At 44.1% G+C, this 15,874-nt stretch overlaps 1 protein-coding gene across 2 annotated transcripts in view; it reads left to right on the top strand.

Moving 5' to 3' along the window:
* Nucleotides 1-15,563, top strand: part of LOC111973656 (ras association domain-containing protein 7) — a 25,647-nt gene extending 10,084 nt beyond the window's left edge. For both annotated transcript variants that reach the window (XM_024001019.2, XM_024001018.2), the window contains exons 2-6: nt 12,378-12,529; nt 12,648-13,304; nt 13,523-13,791; nt 14,949-15,167; nt 15,258-15,563. In XM_024001019.2, the coding sequence (XP_023856787.1) occupies nt 12,427-12,529; nt 12,648-13,304; nt 13,523-13,791; nt 14,949-15,140 (1,221 nt within the window). In that variant the 5' untranslated portion in view covers nt 12,378-12,426 and the 3' untranslated portion in view covers nt 15,141-15,167; nt 15,258-15,563. The remainder of the gene's footprint in view (nt 1-12,377; nt 12,530-12,647; nt 13,305-13,522; nt 13,792-14,948; nt 15,168-15,257) is intronic.
* The last annotated feature ends 311 nt before the right edge of the window (nt 15,564-15,874 follow it).

The following is a 15,874-nucleotide window of genomic DNA, read 5'->3' as shown; positions in this document are numbered from 1 at the left end:
CAGACGCGCTCCAATCAAATTCCCTGGAATCTTCTCCCAGAGATAAAGTGGCAATGATTTCTCAGACAGCTTATTGCCTTTTTTTTATTCTCACCATGAGGGGCACCCAGTAGAAATAAGTGTCAAAACATTATGTCCCTTAATTCTTATTTCATTGAACTGCAAAAGTCTGGTCTTAGTCAGTGGAAAAGTCTCTAGGCACTTACTTGTTTGCTGCAGTTCAAGCGACCTTTTGGAGTTTCCTTCTTCCTCTTGTTTCAAAGGCCTTTATTCCATGCCTCTGGTCCTCCATTACTCTTTTCAGTAGCGATTAAACATGACTGCTAGTATGAATCAGACGATGGGTTAGTCACATGAAAGCACAAAGCCTGTAAGAATATTGAAATGAGGATTTCACTATGCACCTAAATACAGAGAGAAGAACTTACTTAGAATATGATTGCTTTGACCGTGAAAGGAAAGAAAAAGTGGCAGCAAACAGCTTCTCAACGGTAGCATCATACATATAGAAATAACATTAAAGCACAGATTATGAATTATGAAAGCAGTAACTGTGCAACAACGATTTCAGATAGAATGCTCCTCCAGAAGAGGAAGCCGATGCCCGGCACTGCAGTGACGCAGCACGGGTTACAGGAGGACAGCATGAGGAAGGGTCTGACGCTGGTTCCAGTGATCTGGCAGGCTGGTGACAATTGGGGAGGACAGGTCCAATAGTGTTACTACAGCCATGTCAGGCTTAGCAAATATAGTTGGGTATGCTGGGGCTGAATGAAGGAGAAAATAAGTGATGTATAAGAAAAATTGAACTAACATCAGGCATTTCAGTGGTTCTGTTTACAAGCATGGCTAATGGTTATCCCACTGAGCACCCTCTCAAGTCAATGCAGAGGCATATCTTCAGATCAAGAAATGTGGGTTATAGAAATAGATGTAGCTATAACCTAGTTGTTTGATCAAATCAATAGTAGAGAATTTGCCTTGACTTATGTAATTAATGGGGATTGGATTGGACTGGGGCCTACCATGTCCACAACATGGTGACTATTGCACAATACAGAACCTTCATCGCAAGTTCAATCATTGAAATTAGGACTAGCTAAATTCAATCACCACAGAGTTGGGATCTAACTAACAAAGCCTTAGGCATGTGATTTAGTAATGAAAAGATTGCATCATGTAGCTTTCAACCTGTAAATGGCCATAAAAAAACAGATGATTCATAACATAATCAATGGACAGAGCACATGGTAGATTTTAAATAGCATCGTAACTCAAGTGATAGTTATGTAAGGGAAGCCTGTCAACAGCAAAATTCAACAACATTGAAGGCACCTCCCTAATCTATAGACCCAGATTATAGGAAGAACGGATTACTGCTAGTCTGGAGAAGTGAGTCCCATTTTTTTAATAGGAGAGGGACAGGCCAATCTCAAACTTTGAAAAAATCAACTAAAAGAAGCTATAATTAATGGTGAATCCATTTAGGCTGCAAGCGATTTCGGAAATGCATTAGGTATTGTTGGCAAATCATTCCCAAGAACAATGAGTTGCCCTTGTTTAGATTTCAATGTAGCTAGCTAAGCCAGCCATAATCGCGGACCTAAGACTTGACTAGCCAGCCTATCAGCTATATTGTAGCACTACTTCATATCGAAGTAAAGACAGTACAAGACAGACAGTTTGAAATATGAGTTCTGTCATCAGGGGCAAAGTGGGATAAGGTAAGCGGGTTGTTCTTTTCCGAATGTCATCGCTTTAACTGTAACGTTACTAATTGAACAGTATGAGCTAGGTTATTGGCTTGTGACTTGCAATGCAACTCGTCTTGCATAAACTCCTAAAATCCTTACTTCAAACCGCTGATCAAACCGTAGTGACTGTATATTCCTCAATGTTGAAACATACTGAATTATAATATGGAATGCATTTACGCCATAATCTACTGTGCTATGATATGAGTTAACGACACCCAAATGGTTAGGTCATGCGTCAGTTTGATCCTTGGTTGGCGATAAGTGAACATGCCAGTTATAGCTAGCTAATAAGAGCTAGTTCAGAAATATCCTTAGTAACTGCATTTATTATTTTGTAAGTGTGCAAACAAGACAGTATTGGTCTTCAGGCACAAATTGCTTCAAACGATCGTCGTATGTTTTCAGTACTTTGTACAATTCGCATGCGAAGTAAGGGAACTAACTAGTCTTTTAAACAGTTTGTAACAGAGCTGCGTCTGCCTTGTGAAACTGATTATAGCAAACAGGATGAGATAGGGTCGGGCCGTAATTGTATTTTGGAAAACCTCACGCGGTGAGAGAGAAACTGTTGAATGTTGGGTCTGAGTAACGTTGGACACGCTTAAGACAATAGCAGATCTCACAGAGCTAAGCACTGGCTAGATGAAAACCATTTTCGCGTGTAACACGAGGCTCAGTGAAACAAGAGTGGCACGCAGTAGGCAGACCATCAAAGCACACCTCCGGTGCCACAGAGCGCGTTTTTTAGAAACAGAGAGAGAACATACTCCAAAAACCACAGCGCTACAGACTCAAGCCCCAAAAACCTGTGGATGTTGCGGACTACAAAGTGCATGGCGAACAAGGAATTGCCCAGCTAAGAGGCAAAACAGGGTATAAATGTGGAAATGGAATACTCTTGCAAAAGTGTGCAGAGCTTACTGGAAAACAGTCAGCACCACAGTGCGTGAAGATGAATGTCAATCAAAAGAAGTCAAAACGCTGATGAACTGTTTATTGAATTCAGTGACCAGAAAAGTCAAATACAGAGACAGAGCAGCTTTTGCTGACATTGAGATAATGGAATCCAAGGGCCACAGAGCTTAAGTTAACTAGACCACTGGTGTAATTTCTCTGATAAGTAAGCAGCTTGAACACTGAGTGCGAGCTACAGCCACACACCGCATCTGACCTGGTTATGGTGGTAGACCGCTCCAGTAAGGCACATGCACTTTCAATGCATCAAAGGAAAGTGACCATGATGCTTGACTTTTTGTTGGTATGAAACCATAGAGCACCTGCAGTGAGGTCGTTAAAGCAGTTTAGAACATGGACCTATCAGCTAGTTTTTATCAGTGACCAGACCAAGTAGAGACAGAAATGTTACTGGAGGAGTTGACTGATGTTTTTACAGAATAGGATAATTCCGCAGGAGAAATGTACCATTCCACCTTGACCCAGACGCAACCCTGTGGGTTGCCCACGAGAAAAGATCCCAATTGCTCTGCGCGTGGCGTTCGAAGAGAGTTGGAGAGCATGGAGCAATCTGAATACGTCACCAAGGTTAAGACCGCCTGACTGGTAACGCTTAGTGGTGGTGGAGAAAACCAACGCAAAGGAAGCTCAGAGTTGTCTCGATAGAGGTGTACGATTATGATTTTTCCACGACGATACCGATACCGGATTATTGGAGGACATTATAAATAACTGTATTTTACTATATATGATACACAACACACACATTTTTGTAATACTGACAATTGCACATACTGATGACAATGAACATTTTATTTTAACTTGAATATAATACTCAATACTACACACAACACCAGCTCTGAAGTGAACACATGATACGAAGAGTCGGTAGGAGAAATACTCTCTCAACTGTTTTGAATAAAAATGGGTTTAGAGTTACTGTGATGATGTTGAACAAAACTTTTACTTTTCTATATGGGAAATCCTATTTTAATAATGGGCATGGTAAGCAATTGACAACCAAAGTGCGAATCAATAATTTCCATGACACTTTCTAGCAAATCTGAACAGCGTTCCTTCAGTTATTCCATAGGATATTTTAGATTACTTCAATAAGGTTTGTGTTTCGTGGTAGGCTTACACCACCGTGCCCAATTTTATAACTGTGTAGATATCATAGACAAGGTATCTGATAATATTGGCTAAATATAAGCGAAGATTACAAAAATTGTAGAGTGACTCTGCTATGAAAAATATGTTTGACAAACAGTCACCTTACCTAGTGAGATTTTACACGGGATCAAACGTCGAGTGCGTTTAAACCTGCACGAAACCCGATCTTATTGAAGTAGATCAGAATCTCTCTTATGTAGAGACATGAACGGTAAGTTATCGAAGGAACCTTTCACGTTCAGGGCAGATTTATATTACGGGAATTAAAACGGTCGACTTTTCTCTCCTAACCATAACCTTTGCACTAATCGGAAACTATCACTGTAAACAAAACGTTTATTCCGTTCCGTATTTTATCTAACGGTGGCATCCATGAGTCTAAAATATTTCCTGTTATGCATTGCACAACTTCAATGTTGTCATAATTCGTAAAGACTTCGGCAAATTAGTTCGCAAGAGCCAGGCGCCCAACTGTTGCATATCCCTGCTCTGCGTGAATGAAGCAAGAGAATTGACACATTCACTGGTTAATATTGTGCTAACCTGGCATTTCTTTAAGCTATGTAATGCAAGTTTAAAAATATATACTTGTGTAGTTGATTGTAGGTTGATGTTTTGTGGTTAAGTAAACATTGGGAGCTGAAGTTATTTATTGATTGCGTTTTATAAGATAGTTTAACTGCTAGCTAGGCAACTTACCTTAGCGTACTGCATTCGATAAAGGCGCCAGGTCTCGTGGAGTGCAATGTAATCAGGTGGGTTAGAGCATTGGACTAGTTAACTGCTTGCAAGATTTGATCCGAGTGAAAAGGTAATCTGTCGTTCTGCTGTTCCTAGGCCGTCTTGAAAATAAGAATGTGTTCTTACTGATCTGCTAGTTAAATAAAGATTATATAAAGGTGTAAAAAAACAAAAAAACTGCAAATGCGCCCAATAAAAACGATTTCGTTGTTATGAAAACGGCAAATCGGCTGATTAATCGGCCATTCCGGTTAATCATTCGACTCTATCTGACAGAGACTTGAACAAGGCTATAAACGCCCATTATCCTTTACGAAGCTGATGGCATCAACACAAGTAGCGGGAAGCCACTACCTTCGTGTCTGTTGACCGCTAGATCAGCTACTGGTGCTATCAAGTCATACAGAAAGTCATCCTAAGTTTCACAATTTCAAATCACACGTTTTGTTGAGGCTGTGTTTATTGCGTATACGTTACTACATCGAGTGATTGAATAGGCAACTGTTGCCTGGGTTCTGTGTGTGTGTGCTGGAAATACAAGTTAGGCCCAGATAATGTTGTTGGGAGCTGTGGTTAGCCTTGAGCGAGAACAGTGGTTGGCTTTCTATGCAGGTTGCAAGTGGCTCAACAATGTTTCAGAACTGTCTGACCTCAGTTCGGGGGTGGGAGGCGTCATTACATAGCAACAGCGCCGGACACCAAGGAGCGCGATTAAGAGGCTGGACAGCCTGAGCGCCGGCGATAGGCTAAGCAACGTTTACCACGCTCAGCTCTCTACTGGTGATAGGCAACAATCGGGTTGGAACTACGCCATCAAGTTAAGAACAGCTGCTTACTTACATCCTGCCAGTTCCCTGTTCTACCCCTGGAGGTGTCTACGTGACCCGTAGTTAACTACGAAAATTGCATTTACCATTTAATCTGTTGAAGTTATAGAAAGCTCTTAAAATATATTCTCGGGATCTCTGAATCCATTTTGTGGCTGGATACCGAGATTTGAATGACGCATATATCTTGTATAGTTTTTGGACGCCTAAGGTTCGTCGCCTGCCTATTATGGAATTAATCTCAGCCTAAAGACGAGTTTCATGCGAAGATCGACGAGTGTAGAGGCCTTTCAACGGATTGTGGCAATTGTGGGCAACATTCTCTTGTCTATGGTCGGAACCAAAGAGGGGGCAACGACCGAAACGTCCCGCGTCTTGCAAAGGTCTCCGCGAGAAGAGCACAGTTGGCGCTACACCAAGGTTTCAGCACTTTAAATTCTTTCGCATGGTTCTTACAGCGAGCTGAATCAAGGCCTCAAAACTGAGCACACTGAATGAAAATGACACAGAAAGTCTATCTGAATTTGGGCCAGCAGCAACATAATTATACCAACCGATGTGTATTCAGTGATGTGTTAGGATATGGTAAACCCGACGAGGCTATTTTGAAAGGAACGCCTGAGGTGCATGAGATCTGCAAAAATTATGCTGAAAAGCCAACACGCTCAATTTAAAGATAAAGTTTTCATCTGGCACTCCATTCCAAAAAAGAGGCGGATACAGTGACAATGTCATTGAGAGAGAGAGGCTGCAATGTGTAGAAGGATATGGAGCGCCTTCAAAAGATTCTAGCGTCGCAGAACTCTTATTTAAAAAGCGTTTTTTTTGGGAAGTTTTTTTTTTTTTTCATCTCACCCCTGTTTTTTTTGACCCTGGAGCTGAAGGTGCCGGGCTGTCCTTAGACTAACGCTGTCGAGGACATTGAAAAGGCGCTGCGAAGTGCATTTTTGGAAAGCCTCTGATAACGCACCAATGATGCAATTGAGAGGATGCTGAGAGGACGCTTCCATCTTGGACGACTTCCCAGGAATCGGTGTTTCCGCGTCCTTGCTCGAAGACTCAACGCCAGAATATGTGCTCCATGGCAGTGTGCGTCACTACCTGAACCGCGTAATAATGCCTCTTTTTTTCACAGCTATCTCTCATGTTCATGGTCAGAGTATAGGAGGAATTAAAGACCTTTATGTTAAAATAAATATTGGTTAAAGCTCTCACTCTCAATTGACGTATAGACCTGATATAAACAGCCACTGAGATTTGGTTTGCAGAATAAGCTGTTTAAGAGAGAATGCCAGAAGTAAACAAAGTAAAATGGTATCTGTTATAACAGAACAAATACAGTTCCTGACAATGGTCAGTAGATTGCAATGCATGAACATTGCACCTAGGTTTGAACCTCTGCTGTATTTTCGAAAAGGTGGGAGTATGTCTGATGCGGAGAGAAGAGATGACAGTTCCTGCACTCTGTGGAGACACAGACAAGTTGACAACCTCACTGTGAGAATCGGGTGAAGAGACTCGGCCACCTGAGAGCCTGCCCATGATGGTCACAAGATAATCCAGATAGTGAGATGAGGAGGATGGTGGGGTACAAAGACAAATACAGGCAAGCTCTAAAACTCCAAGAAGAATCCAGAGGGTCCTCAAATATTTTAGGAAAATATCTTGGACATGGTAACTATTGCGTAGACATGGATACACGCTCCTAGGTAGGTTCATTATCTTCCCTACTGTTGAAATTTGTAGTTGAGAGAATGTAAACTGTATGCATTCTCACATTTGACTTGTGCTGTATTTCCAGGCCTCGGAGTCACCTCCTGGTCCACTGATTTACATGAAGATGACAGAGTGGTTCTCATTCGTATCGGTGGCTAATAGAGACTGTTTTATGATCTCTTGGAATATATGAGTGTTTCTGGTAGTTCCTTCATGTATTTATCTCTTGTGAATGGGCTTTTCTTCAATTGTAGATTGACTTTAATGCTGCATGTGTGTTAGGGAGCTCAAGTGATTGATAACTTATTATATTATTGCATGGGACCAATGCTGATTAATTTTTTTTGGGGAGCGGCATTTTGCATGCTGACAGCGTTACCTCAACCTTCCCTTTTTTCAACTGTAGTTGAGTAACAGGCACTGGTTATACCGTGAAAGATTTAAACGTTCAGATGTAAAAGTTACTAATGCAGCCAGGTTCAGTGATCCTTTCACATATTTTTTGTTGTTGTTCTAGTGAGCGGTAGGACTGAAGTTAGTGTCCACTAGCGTGGTGTTCTTTGCTATTGAGTTGGGATACAAATTGATCCATCGCTCGTTTTGCAGGCTTTGTTGGCGTTTGCTTAAGTCATCACTTGTCAGAACTCTAAAAAGGAGGCTAGTAAAGACACTCGCTTCGATGCTCGCAGAGACGAGCCAGATTTGCCAAGGCTACCCTTTCCAGCTTAGGTTATAGATGACTAGAAAGATGGGTACATATTGTCCTCTCCTGGGTAAAGAGACCACGATTGAGGATCTGCTTCCAGTAGTCACTGTCTTGTTGGCACACTTTTGTCACAAATAATAAATTCTGAGACGCTTGAGGGCATTTTCTCCTCTCTCGGCCGTCTCCTGTATGACTTCCTCAGCTGTGGCGAGTTGTGATCTTTTTCTGGTTTCTGCCTGATCTCTTCAGGTATTGTGTGTCACTACTGGTAAGTTGCTGTTACCAGTGTGCACTATTGCATGTTCCATGCTTCATGAGGCCCTGCTGGTCCTTATAGGTAAGAACTTTCCTGGAGAGCCGTGTCTGCGACAGGCGCTGACTTTGCCTGGACGGTGAGTGTTTGTTGAAGCTCGTATTGTTTGTAGTTGAAGATATTCTCTGGTAGCCTTGGCGGGCTGCGGCATAGTGTTTCCTCATGAGATTGGACTCAAGGGCCTTGTGGTCGGATTCCCAATGACTTGTCGTCATGATACGTAATGATGGAAAGTTTACATCCGAACAGACTGGCATAAGAGGCTCCTTTTCAATTAGAGCGTAGTTGATTTCAACAGTCTGTGAGAAGATTTGGAAGCGTAGCGATGGGCTTTCCTTCTTGCCGTAGCACTGCACCTAGTCGATATTCGATCCGCGGGTGGTGACCGTGTTACCTAGCCTCAGTGCAGTGGGCAGCTGGGAGGAGGTGCTCTTGTTCTCCATGGACTTTACAGTGTCCCAGAACTTCTTGGAGTTAGAGCTACAGGATGCAAATTTCTGCTTGAAAAAGCTAGCCTTTGCTTTCCTGACTGACTGCGTGTATTGGTTCCTGACTTCCCTGAACAGTTGCATATCGCGGGGACTATTCGATGCTATTGCAGTCCACCACAGGATGTTTTTGTGCTGGTCGAGGGCAGTCAGGTCTGAAGTGAACCAAGGGCTATATCTGTTCTTAGTTCTGCGTTTTTTGAACGGGGCATGCTTATCTAAGATGGTGAGGAAGTTACGTTTAAAGAATGACCAGGCATCCTCAACTGATGGGATGAGGTCAATATCCTTCCAGGATACCCGGGCCAGGTCAATTAGAAAGGTCTGCTTGCAGAAGTGTTTTAGGGAGCGTTTGACAGTGATGAGGGGTGGTCGTTTGACCGCGGACCCGTAGCGGATACAGGCAATGAGGCAGTGACCGCTGAGATCTTGATTGAAGACAGCAGAGGTGTATTTGGAGGGCAAGTTGGTCAGGATAATGTCTATGAGGGTGCCCATGTTTACGGATTTAGGGTTGTACCTGGTGGGTTCCTTGATGATTTGTGTGAGATTGAGGGCATCTAGCTTAGATTGTAGGACTGCCGGGGTGTTAAGCATATCCCAGTTTAGGTCACCTAACAGAACAAACTCTGAAGCTAGATGGGGGGCGACCAATTCACAAATGGAGTCCAGGGCACAGCCAGGAGCTGAGGGGGGTCGGTAGCAGGCGGCAACAGTGAGAGACTTATTTCTGGAGAGATACATTTTTTTAATTAGAAGTTCGAACTGTTTGGGAATGGACCTGGAAAGTATGACATTACTTTGCAGGCTATCTCTGCAGTAGATTGCAACTCTTCCCCCTTTGGAAATTCTATCTTGATGGAAAATGTTATAGTTGGGTATGGAAATCTCKGAATTTTTGGTGGCCTTCCTAAGCCAGGATTCAGACACGGCAAGGACATCAGGGTTGGCAGAGTGTGCTAAAGCAGTGAGTAAAACAAACTTAGGGAGGAGGCTTCTGATGTTGACATGCATGAAACCAAGGCTTTTTCGATCACAGAAGTCAACAAATTAGGGTGCCTGGGGACATGCAGGGCCTGGGTTTACCTCCACATCACCCGAGGAACAGAGGAGGAGTAGGATGAGGGTGCGGCTAAAGGCTATCAAAACTGGTCGCCTAGAGCGTTGGGGACAAAGAATAAAAGGAGCAGATTTCTGGGCGTGGTAGAATAGATTCAGGGCATAATGTGCAGACAGGGGTATGGTGGGGTGCGGGTACAGCGGAGGTAAGCCCAGGCACTGGGTGATGATAAGAGAGATTGTATCTCTGGACATGCTGGTTATAATGGGTGAGGTCACCACATGTGTGGGAGGTGGGACAAAGGAGGTGTCAGAGGTTTGAAGAGTGGAACTAGGGGCTCCATTGTAAACTAAAACAATGATAACTAACCTGAACAACAGTATACAAGGCATATTGACATTTGAGAGAGACATACAGCGAGGCATAAAGTAATCGCAGGTATTGATTGGGAGAGCTAGCTAAGACAACAGGTGAGACAACAGCAGCTAGTCAGCTAACACGACGACAGCAGGTAAAATGGCAATGACTACGCAGAGAGGTGTCGGATTAACTACACCCAGAGCCTGAGTTCGCGGCTGGGGCCGACAGATAAAAATAAACAGAATGGAGTACCGTGATTAATGGACAGTCCAGCAGGCATCAGCTATGTAGCCAAGTGATCATAGTGTCCAGGGGGCAGCAGTAGATGGAACAGGGAAGCCGCGGAATAGTCGCCACACAGCATTTAAAGTTAGTAGCCCGGGGCTAGTGGGAGCGTCTGCTCCGACGGCGGCCGGTTGAAGGCACAGCGGACGGAGTATTCGTCGGCAGACCAGTCGTGGTGGTGTGGCGGGGCGCCGTGTTGACAGAGGAGCCAAGCCAGAAGGCGAAAGAGGTATTGTAGAATTTAGTTTGCTAAATTCGGTACCACGTTCATCTGTAGAAAAAATAGTACACAATTATAAACACCATGGGACCACGCAGCCGTCATACCGCTCAGGAAGGAGACACGTTCTGTCTCCTAGAAATGAACGTACTTTGGTGCCAAAAGTGCAAATCAATGCCAGAACAACAGCAAAGGACATTGTGAAGATGCTGGAGGAAACAGGCACAAAAGTATCTATATCCACAGTAAAATGAGTCCTATATCGACGTAACCTGAAAGCCCGCTCAGCAAGGAAGAAGCCACTGCTCCAAAACCGCCATAAAAAAGCCAGACTACGGTTTGCAACTGCACATGGGGACAAAGATCGTACTTTTTGGAGAAATGTCCTCTGGTCTGATGAAACAAAAATAGAACTGTTTGGCCATAATGACCATCGTTATGTTTGGAGGATCAAGGGGTAGACTTGCAAGCCTAAGAACACCATCCCAACCGTGAAGCACGGGGGTGGCAGCATCATGTTTTGGGGGTGCATTGCTGAAGGAGGGACTGGTGCACTTCACAAAATAGATGGCATCATGAGGCAGGAAAATTATGGGGATATTTTGAAGCAACATCTCAAGACATCAGTCAGGAAGTTAAAGCTTGGTCGCAAATGGGTCTTCCAAAAGGACAATGACCAAAGTTCCAAAGTTGTGTCAAAATGGCTTAAGGACAACAAAGTCAAAGTATTGGAGTGGCCATCACAAAGCCCTGACCTCAGTCCCATAGACAATTTGTGGGCAGAACTGAAAATGCATGTCCGAGCAAGGAGGCCTTCAAACCTGACTCTGTTACACCAGCTCTGTCAGGAGGAATGGGCCAAAATTCACCCAACTTATTGTGAGAAGCTTGTGGAAGACTAGCCGAAACGTTTGACGCAAGTTAAACAATTTAAAGGCAATTCTACCAAATACTAATTGAGTATATGTAAACTTCTGACCCACTTGGAATGTGATGAAAGAAATAAAAGCTGAAATAAATCATTCTCTCTATTTTTCTGACTTAACTGACCTAAGACAGGGAATTGTTACTAGGATTCTAGCTCTACAACTCTACGGTAGTTGTAGAGCATGAACCTGCAGGAGCGAGTCACTGCTTTGATGTTTGCAGAGAACAACAGGGTGTTGTCCAGGGTCACGCCAAGGTTCTTTGCACTCTGGGAAGGGGGACACCTTGGAGTTGTCAACTGTGATGGAGAGGTCTTGGCCTTTTGAGGAACAACATTCTTAGGCTGCCTTGGTGTCTGTGTCCTCCTCTCCCTCTTCTTCCTATCTCATCCTCCTCTTCCACAGAGGTATTACGTTCTGTCTCTAGGTTTACAGCATAGGAAGCCATATTTTCCTATCAAATTCTTAGGTGCAGAGCCGCACTGAATTGGTTTTTGCTCATACCAGGATATTGACACCATGAGAATGTAACACAATACACCTCCTCCTCCCCTCACCTTCCCTTACTCTCTGGTCGGTTCTGCCCTCTCTGGTCAAGCGTCAACACAGATGACAGGTACAGGACTGTAGGTGTAGGATTTCAGAGTTGGGCGGTCACATTTTTCCCACAAGAGAAGAGTGTGAGTTTTCCTGTTGAAGTCTTCAGCTCCAGTTATGGGAATACGGACCAAACTAATTTCCTCCATTGATATACCTGATATATGCGCCTAGGAGTTATAGGTTGATTTGGTACTGTGGAATAGTTTATTATTTGAACTCAGTATATTGACATTTCCCCTCCTCTCTCACAGGTGGATGCTGTGGTGGCCATGTTCCTCTGAGTTTGATTGACAGGCCAAGATGGAGATGAAGGTGTGGGTGGAGGGTGTGGTCAGGGTGGTGTGCGGCCTATCATTGGAGACTTCCTGTCAGGATGTGGTCATCGCCCTCGCGCAGGCTATTGGTCAGTCTTTGTCTGATGTAATTTCCTTTGTTGTTCATTCGTTTCAAAGCTTTTTGAGCACAGTTTATCATCTTATTCCCTCCAATCTCACTCCTGTCTTGGTGTGTCTTTTCCACAGGTCAGACGGGTCGCTATGTTCTCATCCAGAAGCTACGAGGCACAGAGAGGCAGCTTGTGGCAGAGGACTGTCCCTTAGAGTCTCTGTCTTATCTGGGTCAGCTGGCCATCGAGGTCCAGTTCATCTTGCGTCGCACAGGCCCCTCCAGCACTGACGAACCTAACAGACCCCCCCAGGATAGGGTCCACCCTTTGCCCAGGCACCCTACACCCGTTCCCTCCAGATGCCGAGAGCCGAAGAAGGCCCTCACTTTCAACCTTGGTCCTTCTACAATCCCCAGAAGGACTAAAGCTAACAAGGCCTGGTCACCTAGTCCAAGGGCCTCACCAGAGCCCAGGGCCTCGCCTGTTCCGTCCCTGGTCTCCCCCACCGCCTCCCCTCCTCCACTCTCCCCGTCCGACCCGTCCAAGGAGGAGGTCTTCAGGCAGGTGCTGCAGCAGCAGGAGATGCTACAGGACCTGGAGTCCCATTTGGTGGCTTTGGAAAGGGAGGCAGAGGTGTGGGAGATGGGGAGGCCTGTAACTCCTGTCCCAGGCCTGAATACAGGCCTAGTAGAGGAGATGGATGTGCTGGAGACAAGGCTGAGACAGAACGAGGCAGAGCTGCATGGGGATTACTGGGAGAAGCAGATGCAGCGAGAGAAGGACAAGGAGCATGGTATGTAGTCCATTAAATTCCAGTCACTTCAATACACCTATCAATCCCCTCAGGGGCAATTTTGAAAACATATCCTAGGATATCAGTATATGTTACACATCTCCTACGCACACATCATTTATGCAGCAATAATGTATGTAACCTAGGAATATGTAGGCCTACACTCATATACAGTTGGACCATCCAGAAACTAACACAGATTTGTATTGGCCGTACAGATACCCAGGGACATCTGCACCAACTCTACGCCTCTATGGATGAATATAGCTTCCGGCTCAAGGGCCTCCAGACCCATTCATCCAGGCTGGGGCATGACTTTCGTGTTGAGGCCCACAGACGGAGCTCTCGTCCGGGCACCCCGCAACCAGAGGAGGCCCTGGGAACGCTGAGGGAGGAGCTACACAATCGGCTTCAGAAGGGGACAGAGCTGGACATGTCATTGACAGAGACGAAGAAAGCATTGCAGACTGCAGAATTACGGTTACAGGTACAGTTTAATCCATAACCACTGACTGAGTTTTTCCTGAGATCTGACGACTTTCTAGTTCCTATTATGGATGCCGTATGCTTCATGACGATCCCCAATGGGAATTGAACCATTTCCCTTGTCTCGCCAATAAATCCCTCTTATGTGGAAACTCTAACCTGTCCAATTGTGTTAGATTACTAGCCTACACTCTTAGAAAAAGGGTTCCAAACCCTTTGGAGAAAGGGTTCTATATGGAAACCAATAGGGTTCTACCTGGAACCAAAAAGATTCTATCTGGAACCAAAAAGGGTTCTTCAAAGGTTTCCCCTATTGCCGAAGAACCCTTTAAGGTTCTCGATAGCACCTTTTTTTGTGTATGTAGTGTATGTAGCAATCAGACTATAATCCCTTCATTGTGTTCAATGACACAGAAGAACTGACAAAGCCACTCACCGCTAAACGTCTCACAAGAGCTAAACCCAGCGAAAGCAACCTAGGATATTCAGTATAAAAGAGCTTTGTTCAAAGATGGTTGCGTCACATTCTATATAACTTGTTTGGGGATTATTCTGTGTATCTGACACTGTAAACCCAGAGGCAGTACATTGTATAACTCGGCAGTCTGGGGGTTAACTGTATCTTGTAATAGCAGGTGAGCAATAAAGAGGAGTTATTGAGCTTGAGAGGACACCTGTAGAATACACCTGTGTTGTCTACCCAGAGATGGAAACTTGCCTTTGGCTTCCTGTGTTAATAATAGAACGACTGCCTTTCCCTAAGCTTCCTTATGGGCCGGTTTCCCAGACGGATTAAGCCTTGGACTAAAACGTTATTTCAATGGACATTCTCCATTGAGCATGCTTTTTAGTGCAGGACTAGGCTTAATTTGTGTCTGGGAAACCAGCCCTATGAGTTTTTTGGATGCTTATCCTCCCCTGAATGTTTTATTCCGCCCCATATGGCTACAAACCTCATTACTAGAGAAGTATTAGATGAGATCCTCCTACATTATTAGAATTTTCAGAAGTGTTATTTTGACCTCATAGTGTGGAAATATCATAAAACCACAGGAAAATAATGTTTTTTAACTGTACTGCCCCATTAACAATCAAGTTTACATGAAACTGTCTATGTTTGACACTGAAATAACATGACATCTTGTCTTTGCCCTCCAGGAGAGGTGTGAGGCGCTGGAGGAGCTGAACAAGGAGCTGAGGCAGTGTAACCTGCAGCAATTCATCCTGCAGACGGGTGTTCCCCCTAGCCCCTCTTACTCAGACCACCCCCTCCCCGACCAAACACACCCGCACCTCCAGCCCATCGCCACACCTTACCTCTGCATAGCAGGACTACTGGAGGATGACTAGACTGACACTGTGACTGTATGCTAGAAGGTATGCTAATATGCTAATATGTTTCATCGGTGTCATGCCAAACTGTTTGATACATTTATTCCTATCTAACCTATTCCCAAATGGCTTTAGCCAGAAGACGCCCCGGGACTCTGAGGGAGGAGCTACACAGCTGGCGGCAGCACAAAGCGGAGCCGGACATGTCACTTGCTGACTCAGTAAAATGCTCATGGGAGCATCTGGACGACTCTCCAATTGCACTGTGTGTGTGTGTGTGTGTGTGTGTGTGTGTGTGTGATCTATAGCCAGTGGATTGGTTGACTATTAATACACTATATGCAACATTCTAGTATTAATGTATCTATTAACATTAAAATATTTATGAAATATTAATTTTCTAAAGTTGTACTCCCTATGCAATAAAGATTACTTAATGTATCTCAGTTTCATTTTGTATTTTGATTTAACCAGACATTAATTGATTGACACAGTGCAATATTTCATGAAGGCCTAAACTCTTAGAAAACAGTGTGCTCCAATGGGAACAGCAGTAGAACCCTTTAGTAACACTTTTTTCTAAAAAGTCCACAGCTGTTTACTGATCATGTTATACATTTATGTAGTAAAGTCATGTGAGTAACTTGACCCTTTCATCACCAAAGCGCTATGGTGAAGTTAGCTTGATGTTCGTTATTGACTTTGGCATATAATAATGTTCATAACTAACGGACACTCAGTGGTGAGAAAAT

The sequence above is a fragment of the Salvelinus sp. IW2-2015 genome, linkage group LG15 (genome assembly GCF_002910315.2).
Source record: "Salvelinus sp. IW2-2015 linkage group LG15, ASM291031v2, whole genome shotgun sequence".
In the NCBI taxonomy this organism is placed as follows: Eukaryota; Metazoa; Chordata; class Actinopteri; order Salmoniformes; family Salmonidae; genus Salvelinus; species Salvelinus sp. IW2-2015.
This window is presented reverse-complemented; position numbering and strand designations above follow the sequence as displayed.